General features: G+C 40.5%; 3 protein-coding genes across 11 annotated transcripts in view; 2 read left to right on the top strand and 1 right to left on the bottom strand.

The window, feature by feature from the left end:
* The window catches only part of FUCA2 (alpha-L-fucosidase 2), a 19,984-nt gene extending 19,339 nt beyond the window's left edge, over window positions 1–645 (top strand). For all 6 annotated transcript variants that reach the window (XR_010471406.1, XR_010471405.1, XR_010471404.1 and 3 more), the window contains one exon: window positions 63–645. The gene's annotated coding sequence lies outside the window, so the exon portion shown is untranslated. The remainder of the gene's footprint in view (window positions 1–62) is intronic.
* Window positions 1–11,387, bottom strand: part of PEX3 (peroxisomal biogenesis factor 3) — an 18,152-nt gene extending 6,765 nt beyond the window's left edge. For both annotated transcript variants that reach the window (XM_065057253.1, XM_065057252.1), the window contains exons 1-4: window positions 11,207–11,387; window positions 5,734–5,865; window positions 4,252–4,333; window positions 519–562 (exon numbers count right to left, since the gene is read on the bottom strand). In XM_065057253.1, the coding sequence (XP_064913325.1) occupies window positions 519–562; window positions 4,252–4,333; window positions 5,734–5,865; window positions 11,207–11,279 (331 nt within the window). In that variant the 5' untranslated portion in view covers window positions 11,280–11,387. The remainder of the gene's footprint in view (window positions 1–518; window positions 563–4,251; window positions 4,334–5,733; window positions 5,866–11,206) is intronic.
* The window catches only part of ADAT2 (adenosine deaminase tRNA specific 2), a 17,411-nt gene continuing 13,433 nt past the window's right edge, over window positions 11,255–15,232 (top strand). For all 3 annotated transcript variants that reach the window (XR_010471407.1, XM_065057256.1, XM_065057255.1), the window contains exons 1-2: window positions 11,255–11,462; window positions 11,720–11,824. Coding sequence is in view for 2 of the 3 variants with exons in the window: in XM_065057256.1 (XP_064913328.1) it covers window positions 11,409–11,462; window positions 11,720–11,824 (159 nt within the window). In the remaining variant the exon portion in view is untranslated. The remainder of the gene's footprint in view (window positions 11,463–11,719; window positions 11,825–15,232) is intronic.

Below are 15,232 nucleotides of genomic sequence, written 5' to 3'. Positions count from 1 at the left end.
CAAAAAAAGCTCAGTAGTATTCACTACACAATTATCTGACTTCACTATTTTCCCTTCCACAGTTTCCAGCAGCCAATAAGAAGATGAGCTGAAGGGTTCATTGGCACTGCTATGGTGGTGACCTCACGCAGGCTTGAAAAGAGGAAATCGCTGGCCATGGAAAGGCTGGCCTGCATTTCTGACATATCTTCTGTTAGGTTCAGCATAGAAGTTTCTGAAAGACTAGTTCAATTTTTCTGCGATGGCATAGAAAGTTCTTAAAAGTTCTCTTGAGTGCGGCAACATGAAGGCAAACAAAATTCTTCACCTTTGACTCTGAGCTTCCCCCAGCTCTACAAAAATTTCCTTCATTAGGAGCTTTTGGTGGGGTCAGGGAGGGAGTTTGTCATGTAGTGTGTTACACTATCTTCATATGTACTGAAACAACAACACAGTGTAAAGTGTGCATTTTAAAGAGTGTGAAAGACTTAAAATTTATGCTACATATTATGCAGATGGAATCTTTCATTTCCACTTACTTATTATCTTTAAATCCTCCCATATTTCTAACTTGTTTGCTGGCCTGTAGGAAACATAAATGGAAATATTAAACATTAAAAAGTATATTTTCCTTGGAAATGAATAAATATGTTAAATTAAGTAGAAGTGCTCTACGGCAAGCTCATTTAACTACTGTAATCATTCAGATCAGATTCACGTCTACACTGATTTGCCTCATTCAGAAAAGCAGTACATAAACAATACACTATGAAGTCACAAAAAGATATTCAAACTTCAATGTATGTATGTCATACTTAGCGATACCAATTACACATTTTTATTGTAAATTTTGTGTTACTATACTAACCAGTCAGAAAAAGCCCACTGATGATACAAAGCAGTCTTTTCTGGGGCCTTGACCCTGTATATTTAATGCAGACCTCAGTTCAGTAGGGCTTTCTGTATCCACCTGAGCAGAGTAAGCATAATAAGGATCGGAATGTCTATATTCTACCTTCTTGCAAGATTCACCATTACTTGACTTGATATTGAAGTCCTAATGTAATCACCAAACACCAAAGGGATCATGGGTATCTGTGGAAAAGCAGTCTTGTGCCCTCCACACAAAGGCAAGTTGATCTTTCTTCTTTTGTTGAGGTACGCTTATTCTTTTGACCAAATTCCTAAAATGTTATGTATTCTGCAGTCAAAAGAACAAGATTGTGGATTGCACAGACACGTCTGAACTGCCTAAGGTACACTGCGGATTTATAACTACTATCCAGATGTAATGCTGGCAATACAACAGCAGTAGCAGATAAGAGCAAGCTAGCCACCTAAGGAGTTTCATAAGCCATTCTTGTCTATTAAGCACTGTCAGTAAACAATGGCTACTGTATAGCTATTGAGGAAGAAATAATTTGTAAAAGTCACTTACAGAAACATTTGTTCTTAAAGTCAGAATTAACACTTAAATATTTTAGGCCAGATAGTTCAGATTAACTGAGACTTTGCAGTAACCTGCTTTATAAAAAAATAATACACTTTTCACCAGAAATAATTTCTCTTTACAGGCACAACACATGCACTTTGGCATTAGTTTGACTATTATAGAACTTACATAAACAATGAATTTGTAAGCTCACTGCTATCAAATAATGCAAATTAACTGATATAATAAAATATTATGTCTACAAATCCAAAAAGTAGAGAGACATTAAATAAAGCATAGCTGGAAGAAATACAAGGATCCATGGCACATAGAAAAACAGTTTATATCCTTTTTGCAAGCTAAACCAACAGTTTTAAAAGCTATTCTAAAGCAAAACAAAGGAAAGAATGTTAAAAAAATACAGTAATATTTCTACAGATAAAACACACAAGAGGACTCAAAACCCCATTCAATACTTATGAGTGGTAAGTTTTCCACACCAACTGAAGAGAGAAAGGGAAGTCAATACATCAATGTCAGCCAACTACATTTGCACCTATTTTGTCAAAATACTTTCCAGAGCTCATGCTTACAAAGTGTCTCCTCACAACATAAGGCAACAGCCAGGTCACATTTTAAGTCTGCAAGTATTAAGCCTAATGGTGAAAATGGATTTTTCAGTCTTTATCTACTGCAATTTACTAAGATTCAGCTGTTACTCAAAACTCAGCTTTTATTTCACATTTATTTATTTGGAAAAACGTTACCTGCCATGGAAGCAAAAAGCAATGCAAACAAAAAACAGAGGTTTGGAATAAAGCTAAGTGCTGATTAGGTGGTGATACACAACATACAGCAACAGGTAGTTCACCTCATCTCATTCCATCACATTCCTTTGCAAACAGGCAGACAGAGCAAGAACATCTGTTGTCTCAATGTGCTGCTCTCTCTTTAAAAGTTTCTATGGAAGCTTGAACACTTCAGCCTGCTTACATCCCAACCTAGCACTGGCCACCCCACATTGCTAAAACAATGTAAAAAGGCTTTACATTCAAGGAAGTGAATGGATTTTAAGTTAAAAGAGTTTACCTAAGCCATAGCATGATCTGTAACATATGATAACGTAGATCCATAACATGTTAAGCCACAACACAGATTATGTGAGAAAAAGAACACATCTTCAGGACATGAAGAAAGATAAATCTCCACATCTACTCTTTGGTATATTCCAACAATTGCATGCAAAGGTCTGGAGCTGTCTGATTCATCTTCTCAAATTAAAGTGGAAAGAAAACAAATCCATACCTCCATGTGTAGCACAAGAATGCAGAGCTTCTTCAAAGACTCGCTTCAAAGTGGAATAAGCCCTGATGGCCCATTCCATGATCTGTGCCTTGCCAAACCCTTCTCTACCCTTTCAGTTGAAGAAGTTCAAGCATCTAGTTAAAACTTCCTCAGCATAAGTCAAAAAAGGAAGCATTAAGACACAGACTCCACTGTAAGATAACTATAAAGTACACCCATGCTTACAGGCTGTTGCATATAACCAGCATTATAAAAAATATTTGCTTTCAGAAATGCATAACAAAAAGTTTCATCCCTATTTTCACTGAAATTACTGGGATTCAGAAGTGTGTCACTGTATAGATAAACTGTTTCAACTAGTCAAACAAGTTAGAGACACCAGATATATTTTGGTTAAAAAAATGCATGCTACAGAGAACAAACTAAGGCAATATATGTGTTCACAGTTGAACAAAGGATTACAGGCCTTTATAGACTATTTTACTGTACAGTCCAGAAGACAAATCTGGTGATCTACATGTCCTGGTGATCTCTTGTTCATTCTAGTTAATTTTTCATTGAGTAAAAATTCTTATTATGACAAATACATGAAATATTCAATTAAAAATAACTTTCCCTAATTTTTTGTTGTTTGGGGTAAATAATATTCAATTACAGTTGCAAATTCTCAGACGATCTGTTATAAACACATTGTTCAGGCTGTAGTTCCCACTTTAAATATCACATTTTGTTACCTTGTTGTGTGAGTTTTTTTGACTGAAAAAAGACAATGACTGGGTAGAGAATCTATTAAATGCTGGTCAGCTGAAGTTACAGCTATATAAATAAGGTGGTGGGAGATAAACTAGAAAGGCACCCAAGAGTGAGTCAGAAACTCTGCGTTACATGCCTATGTAACACTTTTACTCCATGCCAAATGCCAAGCATCTTATCCTGTTTTTAAGGTATGCTACTATGCACTTTATGTATTTCAAAATATGCTATTTGTTCCTGCAGTCACAATGAAACTAAAAGTGTTTTCTGACAGGAAAGTGTTGTTCTTAATGTAGGACATGACCCTATTCGTTCTACATCAAAAAAGAAAAAAAAAAACCTCATCGCTTACAGCCATTTACAATCTCATGTTAGATACTTTTCACTACTATTCACATCTGACATTGATGAGATTTTTACATTTTTACAACACATCAACAACTCAGTCAAGATATTCTGTCCTGTTTAAGAGAGGACTAGATCCTCTAAGTATGTCATCTGCCTATCTAATAGGCACGTCAACAAAACCCATGGTTCTCACTGCAGCATCTGAAAGGAACTATGATTTCTTGTAATGTTTGAAAAATGCCAGCCGTACCTATCAAAATACATCTAATATGACAAAATATTTATGTAGAGATTTCAAAATACTTTAAAACTAGTGACTCAATGGGACACAGAACCAAAATCCTGTGTGCTCTCTACATTATAAACATATAATTTGAAAACAACCTTGTGATCAGAACAAGCGATCTGTAACACAATTAACAAAACAGTCTTACCTATTTTTAAGAAGAGATGTGAGACTCTCAGAATTTAATTGATGCATTAAGGCATCCCTCAATGTTGGAAGCATTGACAGCACTGTTATTAAAAGAAAAAAAGAAAAAAATGTGTCAACATAAAAAAAAAAAATCATCATCATAAACCTACCCACGGTTCTCACTCAATAGCTGCTACACAATGTAAATCCCATTGCTCACCAGGTAAAGCTGAGAGGAGAAACAGAACAGGAAACCCTGGGAGTGCTCAGAGGTGCAATGACCTGTGTGCCTCTGTCAAGCCTGACATGGCTGTACCTCACGGTGGGCTCTGGCTGCAGACGTACTCGCACCCTGTGTATCTGCATATAGGTGCCCTCAAATCCCCAGAAAAAAATCTGGTGAAAATCAACACTGTTGCATTTCTCCAAATGAGAATAAAATGACCTACGGTTCGGAGGTATTTTTCCCAACAAGAAAACCAGAGAAATGTACATTAAAAAAAAAAAAAAAAAACCAAACCCAAAAACCTAAAGCTGATGGGGACAAAAATATTTTACACTATTCAATGTCAGGTCTGCTGTTACATGATGGGAACAAGAAATGGAAAACAAGCATGCACAGAACATAATAAATACTAACAACAAAATATGAAAAATCTTGACAAGACTGCAACAAAGGGCAAAGAAAAACTTAGTCCTTGCAGTAAAATCAGTCACAGCACTACAAAATGGAAAAGAAGACAATTAAATACCAGGGTATTCCATGTCAGGGTAAATACAATGTACAAAAAGCATTTGCAGCCACCCAAGAAGCCACTACAAATTCCAACAGAAGAAGAAAATGCTCCCCAGTTTGTTTCACAGGAATAATTCTGAATGGCCTATATTTCCAAGAATGACAACTATTTTGTTAAACTCTACCCTACCATCTCCTCTCTAAAAACCAAAGACCAGTGCTGTAATATAAACACTTACCCTTTTTGCCACCCAGCTAGTCAGGTACATTTTAACTGTTCAAATATAGGGAACTAACGGGCTGATATGTTTCCTATTTGTAAATTAAAATTACCCACCAAGTTCTCTGTGTAGCTTACCAACAACATGCTATAAGAAGATAAACCTGCTGTGAATTCATTGTTGTTTGAATCTGGGTGCTCTTTCACACTTCAATACCACGTACAGTTTACGGCAATATACAGAGTCTTGAAGTGAGAAAAAATTGTAACCTGCATGTATATTTGTATGCATTAGAGATAGATATTTTCAAATCAAAACATTATAGATACATTCAAACTAAAGGTTAAGATGAGCCCTAGAAATACCTTCAATCCTCTGTTCTCCAGATTCTGGTTTTATTATGCAAGATGACTCTATGCACTAGTGTTTAGTTAAGACTTTTAATTCACCTACATTTTCTATTCTTCTTCCATCCTGTCAATATGCACTATAAATTGCCAAATAATTCCACCGATCAAGAAGAGCAGCTATTTCCTTATCTTACCTGTCATATTGCATGTCCTCTGATTACTTTCAAAATGATACTGCCTTCGGGCTTGGGCGATGTATTCAGCTGCCTCTCGTTCTTGGATTTCTCTGATTTTCTTCTGCCCGTATTTTCCCAGTAAATAGACTCCTACAGAGAGATTTTCATATTACAAGCTGCTTTAGAAACATAAGAAAGGCCCTTTCAGCTCCTTTCTTTGAATTTAAACCATAAGGGATGCATATTATTTTGGGGGGAATATGTGGGTCTTGAGTATTTTAATGCTGATAGACGAAGTAATACTCAGAAATAATGTTTTCAAAATTAATTGAAATGTCAAGGGCGATGACTTGAATCAGTAAAAGAAACTTCCCTGAGAAAAGATATCTTACCTTTCAAATAAGGCACGTTTGGTACTACTACAATGTGAACAACTAGTACTGAAAAGACTGAAACAAATATTGGGAAGAGAAAAAATGTAGGGTAATAAAAACAAAGAACAGAGAAAATAAACTGAAATGTACAGACCTGGAGATGGATGAAAATTTACATTTTTAAAAAATATATATTTCTAAAATTAGCAGAAGTTAAGGATAAACTGGAAGTCTTAAAAATTGCATAAAAGAAAAACATTAACTCCATTTAACTCTTGGTATGGGACAGGAGGTCTGCAAAAAGTGGCAGCAGCAACATTTTACTCATGTCTAACTAGCTAAACTGTTGTATAGATGGAACTCCATACTGAACCTTTCCCATATGCTCAAAACAAAAACAGAAATTAGGAAAATTCAGCAATAATGAGACTGACCAGAAGGTAATTTCTACGTAAACCTTTTCCTGCCTTCAATAAATCATGAACTATGCAAACAACTATAATCCCAACACTTCCAATTCAAACACTTCAGAAATGGATGAGTGGTACAAACTAAGGACTACATCAGCTGCTGCCAGAACCTTCAGGTACAAAACCCTCAGTAAGGATCTTTAACTATAATGCATACTGCTTTAAAACTGAGGTACAAAGTGAAATATTTTTACACTTGTATTGGCTGTCTGTGCTGCATTGGGCTGGGGCAGTTAATTTTTGTCATAGTAGCTAGCATGGGGCTGTGTTTTGGATTTGTGCTGAAAACAGTGTTGATAACACAGGGATGTTTTAGTTGTTGCTGAGCAGGGCTTGCACAGGTCAAGGCCTTTTCTGCTTCTCACACCACCCCACCAGCAAGCGGGCTGGGGGTGCACAGAAAGTTGGGAGGGGACAAAGCCAGGACAGCTGACCCCAACTGGCCAAAGGGATATCCCACACAATATGGCGTCACACTCAGCATATGAAACAAGGGAGGAGGTTGGCGGGGCAGCCACCACTCAGGGACTGGCTAGGCATTGCTTGGTTGGTGGTAAGCAGTTGTTTTCATTTGCATCACTTATCTTCCTTGGGTTTTATTTTATTCTTATTTATTTTTCCCTTTCTTCTGCTTCAATTTATTATTATTATTTCTTTTTTCTTAAGTTATGAAATGGTTTTATCTCAAGCCGTGAGTTTTCTCACTTTTATCTTTCTGATTCCTCCATCTCACCAGAGCAAGGGATGGAGTGAGTGGTGCTTAGCTGCCAGCAGAGGTTAAACCACAGCACTGTCCCACATCTGGGGTCTACAATCCATATACTTTGGAAGCAACACTTTGATTAATCTTCTAACAGTGAACTGAGATAAATATGCTCTAATTTGTCTGTGTAGCCCTCTTAGCCTGGAACACTGTAGCCTCTTCCCACCTAAACACAAATAATGGCAGGAGCTTACAGAATCAGCAGGCTCTTACATATTCACGCCAGTGGCCTCAGAGGATATTTCTCACATCACATAAGTTAAAGCTTACCTCTCCCTCAGCTCTCTCCTTTCTTCATAAGTAGAACAGAGAGATGAGCAGAAGGGTGAGTAACTACAAGGCATTAAGTTTTCAGGAATCTCTTTACAACCCTATGTAAGCTTTACCCTCACTGCCGTACTTCCCCCAGAAAAAAATAAAAAAAGGAAATTTTTCAGTTTTAAGAATTTCATTATGTAGAAATTGGGCTGACACACAGAAGCCTGCACCCTTCTAGAGCAAACAGCTCTGTAAGTTGTGGTTTGTCCTTATGTACAAGAAAGCCATGCATCAACGGACATATAAATGCCCCATTATGGTTGAAAACCCTATTTAAAATAGAAAGGCACTAATGCCTTATTCCCTTGGCACCACTGAGTCCCACCAAAACCTATTTAACGCCTCCACACTCACAAACCAAGACACCTTTCCTTGCTAAACAGACAGATTTCTGAACTGAACTGAAATGTCTTTTCTGTAAGCCAAAGGTTGCAACAGATGAAATTGAGCAATAATGCATTCACTGCTGAAATCAGAACCACACATTGCAGACACACCCTGGACTTGCTCTTCTACTGCAATGTGAGAACTTTAACACTGAATCATTTTGTAATATGCACTGAAATCTGCCTTGAACGCTGAGCACTGAGATAAAAAGCACTTTAAGGTAAATCTAGCAAACCAATGAGAACAAGTGAACATCACATGTCCTTGCAGTTTTGTTATCTCATTTCGCTCTCTACTTTAAATATTTCTAGGGGCTTTGATCCCACAGCACTAGATTTCGCTTCCTTGAAGAGATTTCAGTCTCTTTAGTATGCAATTTATACTGCTAGAAGAACAGACTTCTGAAGAAAGGGTTTGCACATGATTTTTGCGAAGTTGAGGCCATCTCAACCCTTCTCTATGGTTAAGGGAAAATTACACCTATTACACAGTTGCTTTTCCCTCAATTTGAGGTCTTATTTTACAAGTTTTGTATCTTCATAAGCAGCAAATTTGTTGCAGTGTTGGGATTGACGGAAATCACACTAAGCATGACAGACACTTATAATGCACAAGGAACCCATCTCAGCAGAAGAAAGGCAACCAACCAACTCAGATTTTGGTGCAGTAATTCTTCAGTAACACAACGCTGAGACAACATTGTATCACTAACAATGTAGACACTCTTCCATACTGTCAAAAAAATCATTAAATATTCACATTAATATCTGACCATGTGTCAGTTAAAGACTAGAAATCATTAAAACCCGTGATATCCCATTTTCCTTGTTATACCATCCTTCCCAGAAAATGCTCCTGCAGCTCTTTAAAAAAAAAAAAAATTAAACACATACTAGGGAGATGTAGATTTCAGTCACTGGTATTAAATGAGGAGATTTGGATGCTTTTCTTAAATCATTCAGCCACTTCCTAATATTCTGCCTTCAAGTAAAAGCAGCGACGTGAAGTTGCATTCTACTTTTCAATGTTAGATAGTATTTTTTGGAGGAGAGTCCGTTGTTGATCTCAGAGTTCTGACTCATTGGTGGTGGCATTACCATAGCTCTTTGGGTTATTTTAAGGTCTGATCCATAACCAATATACAGAGGGCCAAAACACTTGCAATTCAGCTGCTGAAAAACTGTAATGCAGTGCTCTGCAGTTAGTCACTTCATCTCCCAGGCTCCCTTAAAATATCATGGTGCAAGCTGCAGCTGGTGGCAGCTAATAATGTCTTCTGCATGTCGATGCCCTGATTTATTACGGGGTCTCAAATACAAAAAAGCAGTTATCTACAGAGTCCTCAAATACAACATGGCCTGAGGAAACAGGTACTCGATCCATGCTGCAGGTAACAATGGCACAGTTTAATATTTTCAGTCAGAAGTTGAAATGCTTGTTAGAAGAGGTGCATCTTGGGGTTTTTGGATTAGTCATACTTTAAATGACTTTATTTTAGTCCCTGATCATTTTTGTAAGTGTACTTCATTCAGTCAGTAGCATTTTAGTTAAAGTGACACTGTACTGTAAATAGCACCAATAATACGGAAAAAGCTGCAAATTCAGTAATATTAAGATGGTTTGCAGGCTGGCAGAGGGTTGTTTATACATGATTGATTTAGGATTTCAGGCCATAAAGACTACAAGCTCCCCATTATCTGCTTTCCCACTTGGACATTGATCCACATTTTCTAGCTAAAACTGGGACAACTTATGTTTTTACTATTCCCATTTCTCCACCCACCACTCTCACAAAGACAGCTGAAGGCAAGGGGGAACAGCTTGCAGGTTACAGCATGGTATACAAAAGCAAATCTGTTTACTTAACGTGGTGGGCTGTAAGCGTGGTGGCTCAGAAACTGGTAAACATTACATTATGCTGTATTTGCAGAGTCAGAAAACCTGCAGGTGAAGGCGTGAACTGGAGAAGTGGTCTGACGAGTACTTCAGTAACCATTGTCTAACCTCTTATCATGTATTAATCAGCACTTGTTGGAAAAAACTCAGAAGGAAATCATGCTAAAAGGATGAAGAGGACACAACAACCAAGGCAAGTCATAGCTATATACCATGCACTTTCACAAGAGACTCACCTGAACATGAGGCAAAAAACATACTGCAAAAACCCTGCAGCCCTCAGAACATTGAACTGTTCAGGCAAGTTCCAGTGGGTAAAAACAAATACAAACTTTCCTTAACATCTCTGTAATATTTAATTCTGAGTCATTTGCATAAGATATAAGTAACATAAGTAGATTTGACGGCTGAGCATGCAAAGACATGGATGTACCTTTTGAGGAGTGTCTAATCTCCAGCTGCACAGATACACATTTTATTATTAAACACAAGAGATAAGTCCAAGGTGTTCTTAAAAATCAAATTCTAAAAATAACTGAAAAAATAACCTTATAATAACTTCAAGGAAAGGAGGAATCTACCAGACCATAACCACCCTACCGGTTAGACAACAGCCTTAAGGGAGAAAGAACGACTTGCATAATTGATATAAGTCTTCGTCTCCAGAAAAGTTTTGTGTCTACAGCTGGTTTACATTTGACGATTCACCTCAATGCACAAGTCACTTTTAAAAGTACAGGCTTTCAGCCTCCGTTCTAAAAATAGTAATAGAAACATCACCCGCACTTCACACGGTTAAATGTTTCAAAGCAACACAAACACCCGCCGCAAGCACACCCAGACAACTCGAGTCCCAGTGTTTACAGACTGACAGAGACGACGTGTAGATCTTCCCCGCTGCCTCTGAGGAAAGCCCGGCTACCCCCAGGCTGTCCCGAAGGCGGTGGGTGGGTGCAGGGCGAAGGGCCGCCCCACGCCCCTGCGGAGCTCCCAGCGCAACAAGCCCACCGCGCCGGCCGGGCCGGGCCAAGGCCAACCGACCCCGGGGCATGGCCGGGCCGCTCACGCCAGAGGCCGGCGCTTGGCTCGCCCCGGGGCAAAGGAGCTTTTCTCCCGGCAGGGAACCCACCCGACCAGCGGGGGCTCGTCGGGCTCAGCGACCGAGCCTCAGCGCCGCCTCTGAGGGGGCCTGTCCTGCGGGAACCGGGAGCGCTTCAGCGGGAACGAAGAGGCCCCGCGCCGACCCCTATGACCGCCCCTTAGCGCGGCTGCCGCGCACTCACCGCCGAGGAAGGTGCCGAGGACGAGGCATTTCTTCTTGTGCCGCTTGAGGAAACTCCACAGGGACCGCAGCATCCTGCGCGCCCAGCCCGGCCGCCCCTCGCCTCCCCGTGTCGGCGGAAGGGGCGGGGGTAACAGCCCCGCCCGCCGTACCTCGCCGCCCGGCCTCCCGGAAACACCGCCCGCGCTCCGCCGGTGCCGGCTATGGAGGAGGAGGAGGCCGCGACCCTACACTGGATGGACCAGGCTTTTGACATGGTCAGTGCGGGCGGCGGTCAAGGCTCGGGGCGCTCCCGGCGCACCTCTCGGCCGTGAGGGCTGCGGGCGGCCGGGAGCCCCGGAGGAGGCCTGCGGGGAGCGGGGAGCCTCGGGGCGGACGGGCCGGGGCCTCCCTGGCAGCAGCGCCGAGGGGGCGGGAGGACTGGGCTTCGTTAACGGCTGGCTCGTGCCTTCCGCGAGTAACATTGTCCTGTGCCGCGCGTTTGTCTGTCCGCGCCTGTCCGTCTGTCCCGCAGGCCAAAGAGGCGCTGGAGTGCGGGGAGGTTCCTGTGGGCTGCCTGCTGGTGCACAACGGCCAGGCCATCGGGAGCGGCAGGAACGAGGTCAACGAGACCAAGAACGTGAGTGGGGCCGGGGCGGGACGGGACGGGGACCGGCGGGGCCGCGGTTGGGCCGTCACCGCAGGAGGGCTTGAGGGAGGGGACGGGCGGTTTTGGGGAAGTGCCACCTCGGCGCCCGGCTGCGGGGAGACAGCGGGAGGGTGCCAGGAGTAACGGGAGACAGCGGAGCAGGGGGGATCATAAAGTCATGGTGCGGACCGGAGACTCTGTCGTCCCCGGGAGGTGTTTGGGTTTCAGACCTGCTCTCTGGAGGCCTTTAGAATCACCCGGGGGTTATGAGTGAGGGAAGAGTGAGATATTAAGCTGCCAGAGAGTGTCTAGAGGAGGGCTACGAAGTTGGTGAAGGGTTTGGAGGGGACGCTGTATGAGTGGCTGGGTTTGGCTTTGTTCACTGAGTTTGTTCAGCCTGGAGAAGAGGAGAGTAAGGGGAGACCTCATCATGGTCTACAGCTTCTTCACAAGGGGAAGACGAGGGGCAGGCGCCGTTAGTGACCAATGACAGAACCCGAGGGAATGTCAGGAAGATGTGCCAGGGGAGGTTCAGGTTGGACATTAGGAAAAGGTTCTTCCCCCAGAGGGGGGTGGAGCACTGGAACAGGCTCCCCAGGGAGGTGTCACGGCCCCAAGCCTGACACTGTACAAGGAGAGACTGGACAAGCCCTCAGACACATGGTGTGAGCTGTGGGGTTGTCCTGTGCAGGGACAGCAGTTGGACTCGATGATCCCTGTGGGTCCCGTCCACCTCAGGACTTTCTATGATTCTGTAGGAGTGACCTGTGCAGACTTTCTGTTTAAATTCTAGCAAACTAGTGTTTTCATGTTACGTGATACACTTACCTGAAAAACAATTAAATATAAATTGGAAATCCAGCTCTGTTGCTATTCTAGGAAAACTGCTGTACAAATAAAGTAATAAATGATAGCCTCATTTTGGAAGGGCCAGGGGGAAGACAAGGAGTTGGGAAGTTGTGTAGAGTTACAGAATCTGTATGGTAACAAAAATCCCATGTCTAGTTTACATAAATTCTTCAATTGACAAAATTTTCTTTTTAAAAAGATATTGCCTGTAAGCTTTAGACCTCATGCTTGCAATTTTACCCATCAAATTAGACCTTACACATGCTGTGAGACCCATTAAAACCTACAGATATTTTATACAGTTGGAAGTTTTGTAGAAATGACTCTGATTGCAGAATCTGGCTGTAATTTATATTAGATGTCTCACATCTGAAAATACAATAAAAGGTAAAAATGAGGTTTTTTTAAGATCAAAAATGTAACAGTGAAGATGAATCATTGTGCTAATTAGTGCCACAGGACAATCCATAATTCATGATGATACTTCCAATATAACTCAAGAAAGCCAGATGACAGAGAAGCAAGGTGCTTCAAGTTAAATCAGTGTAAGCACTGTGGGGAAGCAGACACTTCTTGGGAAAACTGTGCCAGAGATATTAAACTTGTGTAAAAATCACATGTTAATAAACAGGCAGAACGTAAACAATAAGACAATAAAATCAGAATCAACTTAAAATAATCACTTTAAAATTATTAGGGAAGCTTTTGGACTTCTTTGGTGTTAACATCAGGGTTGTCTGAAGGTACGTGCTTCAATCCAAGTAGTCAGATTTTAAAAAATCAGCTGTGCTTTGGAACAGTAAACTCTTACTATCTTTGAAAGTGTTTTTTCAATTTCTGTTTAGCTCAAGTTCAGTTATTTTGTGGTTTAATTTTCATAAATGCTTATATTATAGTGACTGGAAATGCTGGGTACTTGGTGCTTCTAAATTTTATGTCAGATACTTAATTGCTCCGTATAGTCTAAAAGAAAACATGAACTTGAAAGGGGCACTTGCTGGGAAATGTGAATTCAGGAAATTGTTTTCAGTTTTCTTCTAATGATTTCTGGCATTATTTAGGAGCAATCTTGGGGGGAAAAAAACCTCTTCAACCATTGTGGCAGTTTCAGCAGACATCATAAATTTGCCAGGCTTCATTTTAAAAGTAATTTCTTGTCCCAGCTCACATTGTGGGACTTCTCCAGAACATCATTCCTCAGAGGGCTAGAAAACATCTGATTTCTCATTCTAAACTTTTAATAGTCTGTTTCTATCTCAGTTCTTATAACAGCATTGTCCCTTTTTTTTTAAATTTTTTTTTTTACGTACCTCGGAGATTATTTTATACAAAGTTATATAAAGTTATACTCCCTTTTGCCTCTTGTTTTTCCCTGTTTTCCCCAAGCCAACCGTTTAATCTCCTCTCAGAAGACAGGCTTGCTTTCTGTGTTCATTCTAATAATTCTCCATTCCAGCTTTGATTCATCTCTCTTGGATTCACTTAACCAGAAACATATGCTTTATTCCAGATGGACTTTCTCCTGTGCCTTGTTCGATAGCAATAATACTTCCTATTCTCCCTGGAAGTAAGTCCACCCATCATTTCTGGAGCTTCCTTGGTCTTTCATGCTGTTTTGTTATTCTTCATTTGTTGTTTTGATTTTTTTACTCTGATCTGTAAGGCCATCCACCTCTTCAGTGATGCTCATCACATGAAAGGCATCACATTGTCAGCTATTTTCTGTTGGTGTTTCTCCAGTTAATGCCAATGTAATAACTGAAGATATTTAAGCAAAATGATCTTTGAGCGTCTTTGGCAACTTCTCTTTTTTGCTTGCTTACTTTATATTGCTTGTGCTGTGTGGTTTTCCCTAGACTGACAGTAATTTCACATGTTATGTTGAGCTGTGGTGGATGCATTGTAGAAGTTCAGGGAGATGAAATTGGTGTTTCTCTTGCCTAGAAGAAAAAAATTGTTAAAGAAAGTTACAAGGTTAATTTAATGTCGACTGTCTTATGTAAATCCACACTGTATTTTGTTTCCTTTTTCTTTTATAGACTAGTCCTTATATTACCTTCAAAGTTTGTTTTATTGCCTGTTTTGCTGTTGAGACTATCCTGACCTATAGATGTGAGGATTGTGCGTCCTTCCTATTATGGTGACTCTTTGCTCTGACAGGTTTAAGTCCTATGATACTCTCCCTTGATGTATTAAAAGCATTGCTATGAGATCGGCAGCCTCATGCATGAGTTCTTTAGTATTTTTTTGATGGAGACAATATATCAGCTTGTTTTTTTGCCCCTCATCCCTCTTCTGTGCCTTAGGCAATTTCATTATTTTAATGTCCTAATTCTACATCTCATACACTGTAATTTCTGCTTTCATCCTCTCATTCTGTCCTTTGACCACATTCTCCACGTTATTTTTATTGAAAAGGCAAAATGTTAATTTTGTTTAGGAGTAGCACTGTAATTATACTTAAGCCTCATCTCAAGGTCAGTATAGCAGTTCGAATTCCTTTTTCACATGTTTTGTCTCAAGACATTTTTACTTTTTATGCGACTTGTT

This window comes from Columba livia, chromosome 3 (assembly GCF_036013475.1).
Source record: "Columba livia isolate bColLiv1 breed racing homer chromosome 3, bColLiv1.pat.W.v2, whole genome shotgun sequence".
Classification (NCBI taxonomy): Eukaryota; Metazoa; Chordata; class Aves; order Columbiformes; family Columbidae; genus Columba; species Columba livia.
This window is presented reverse-complemented; position numbering and strand designations above follow the sequence as displayed.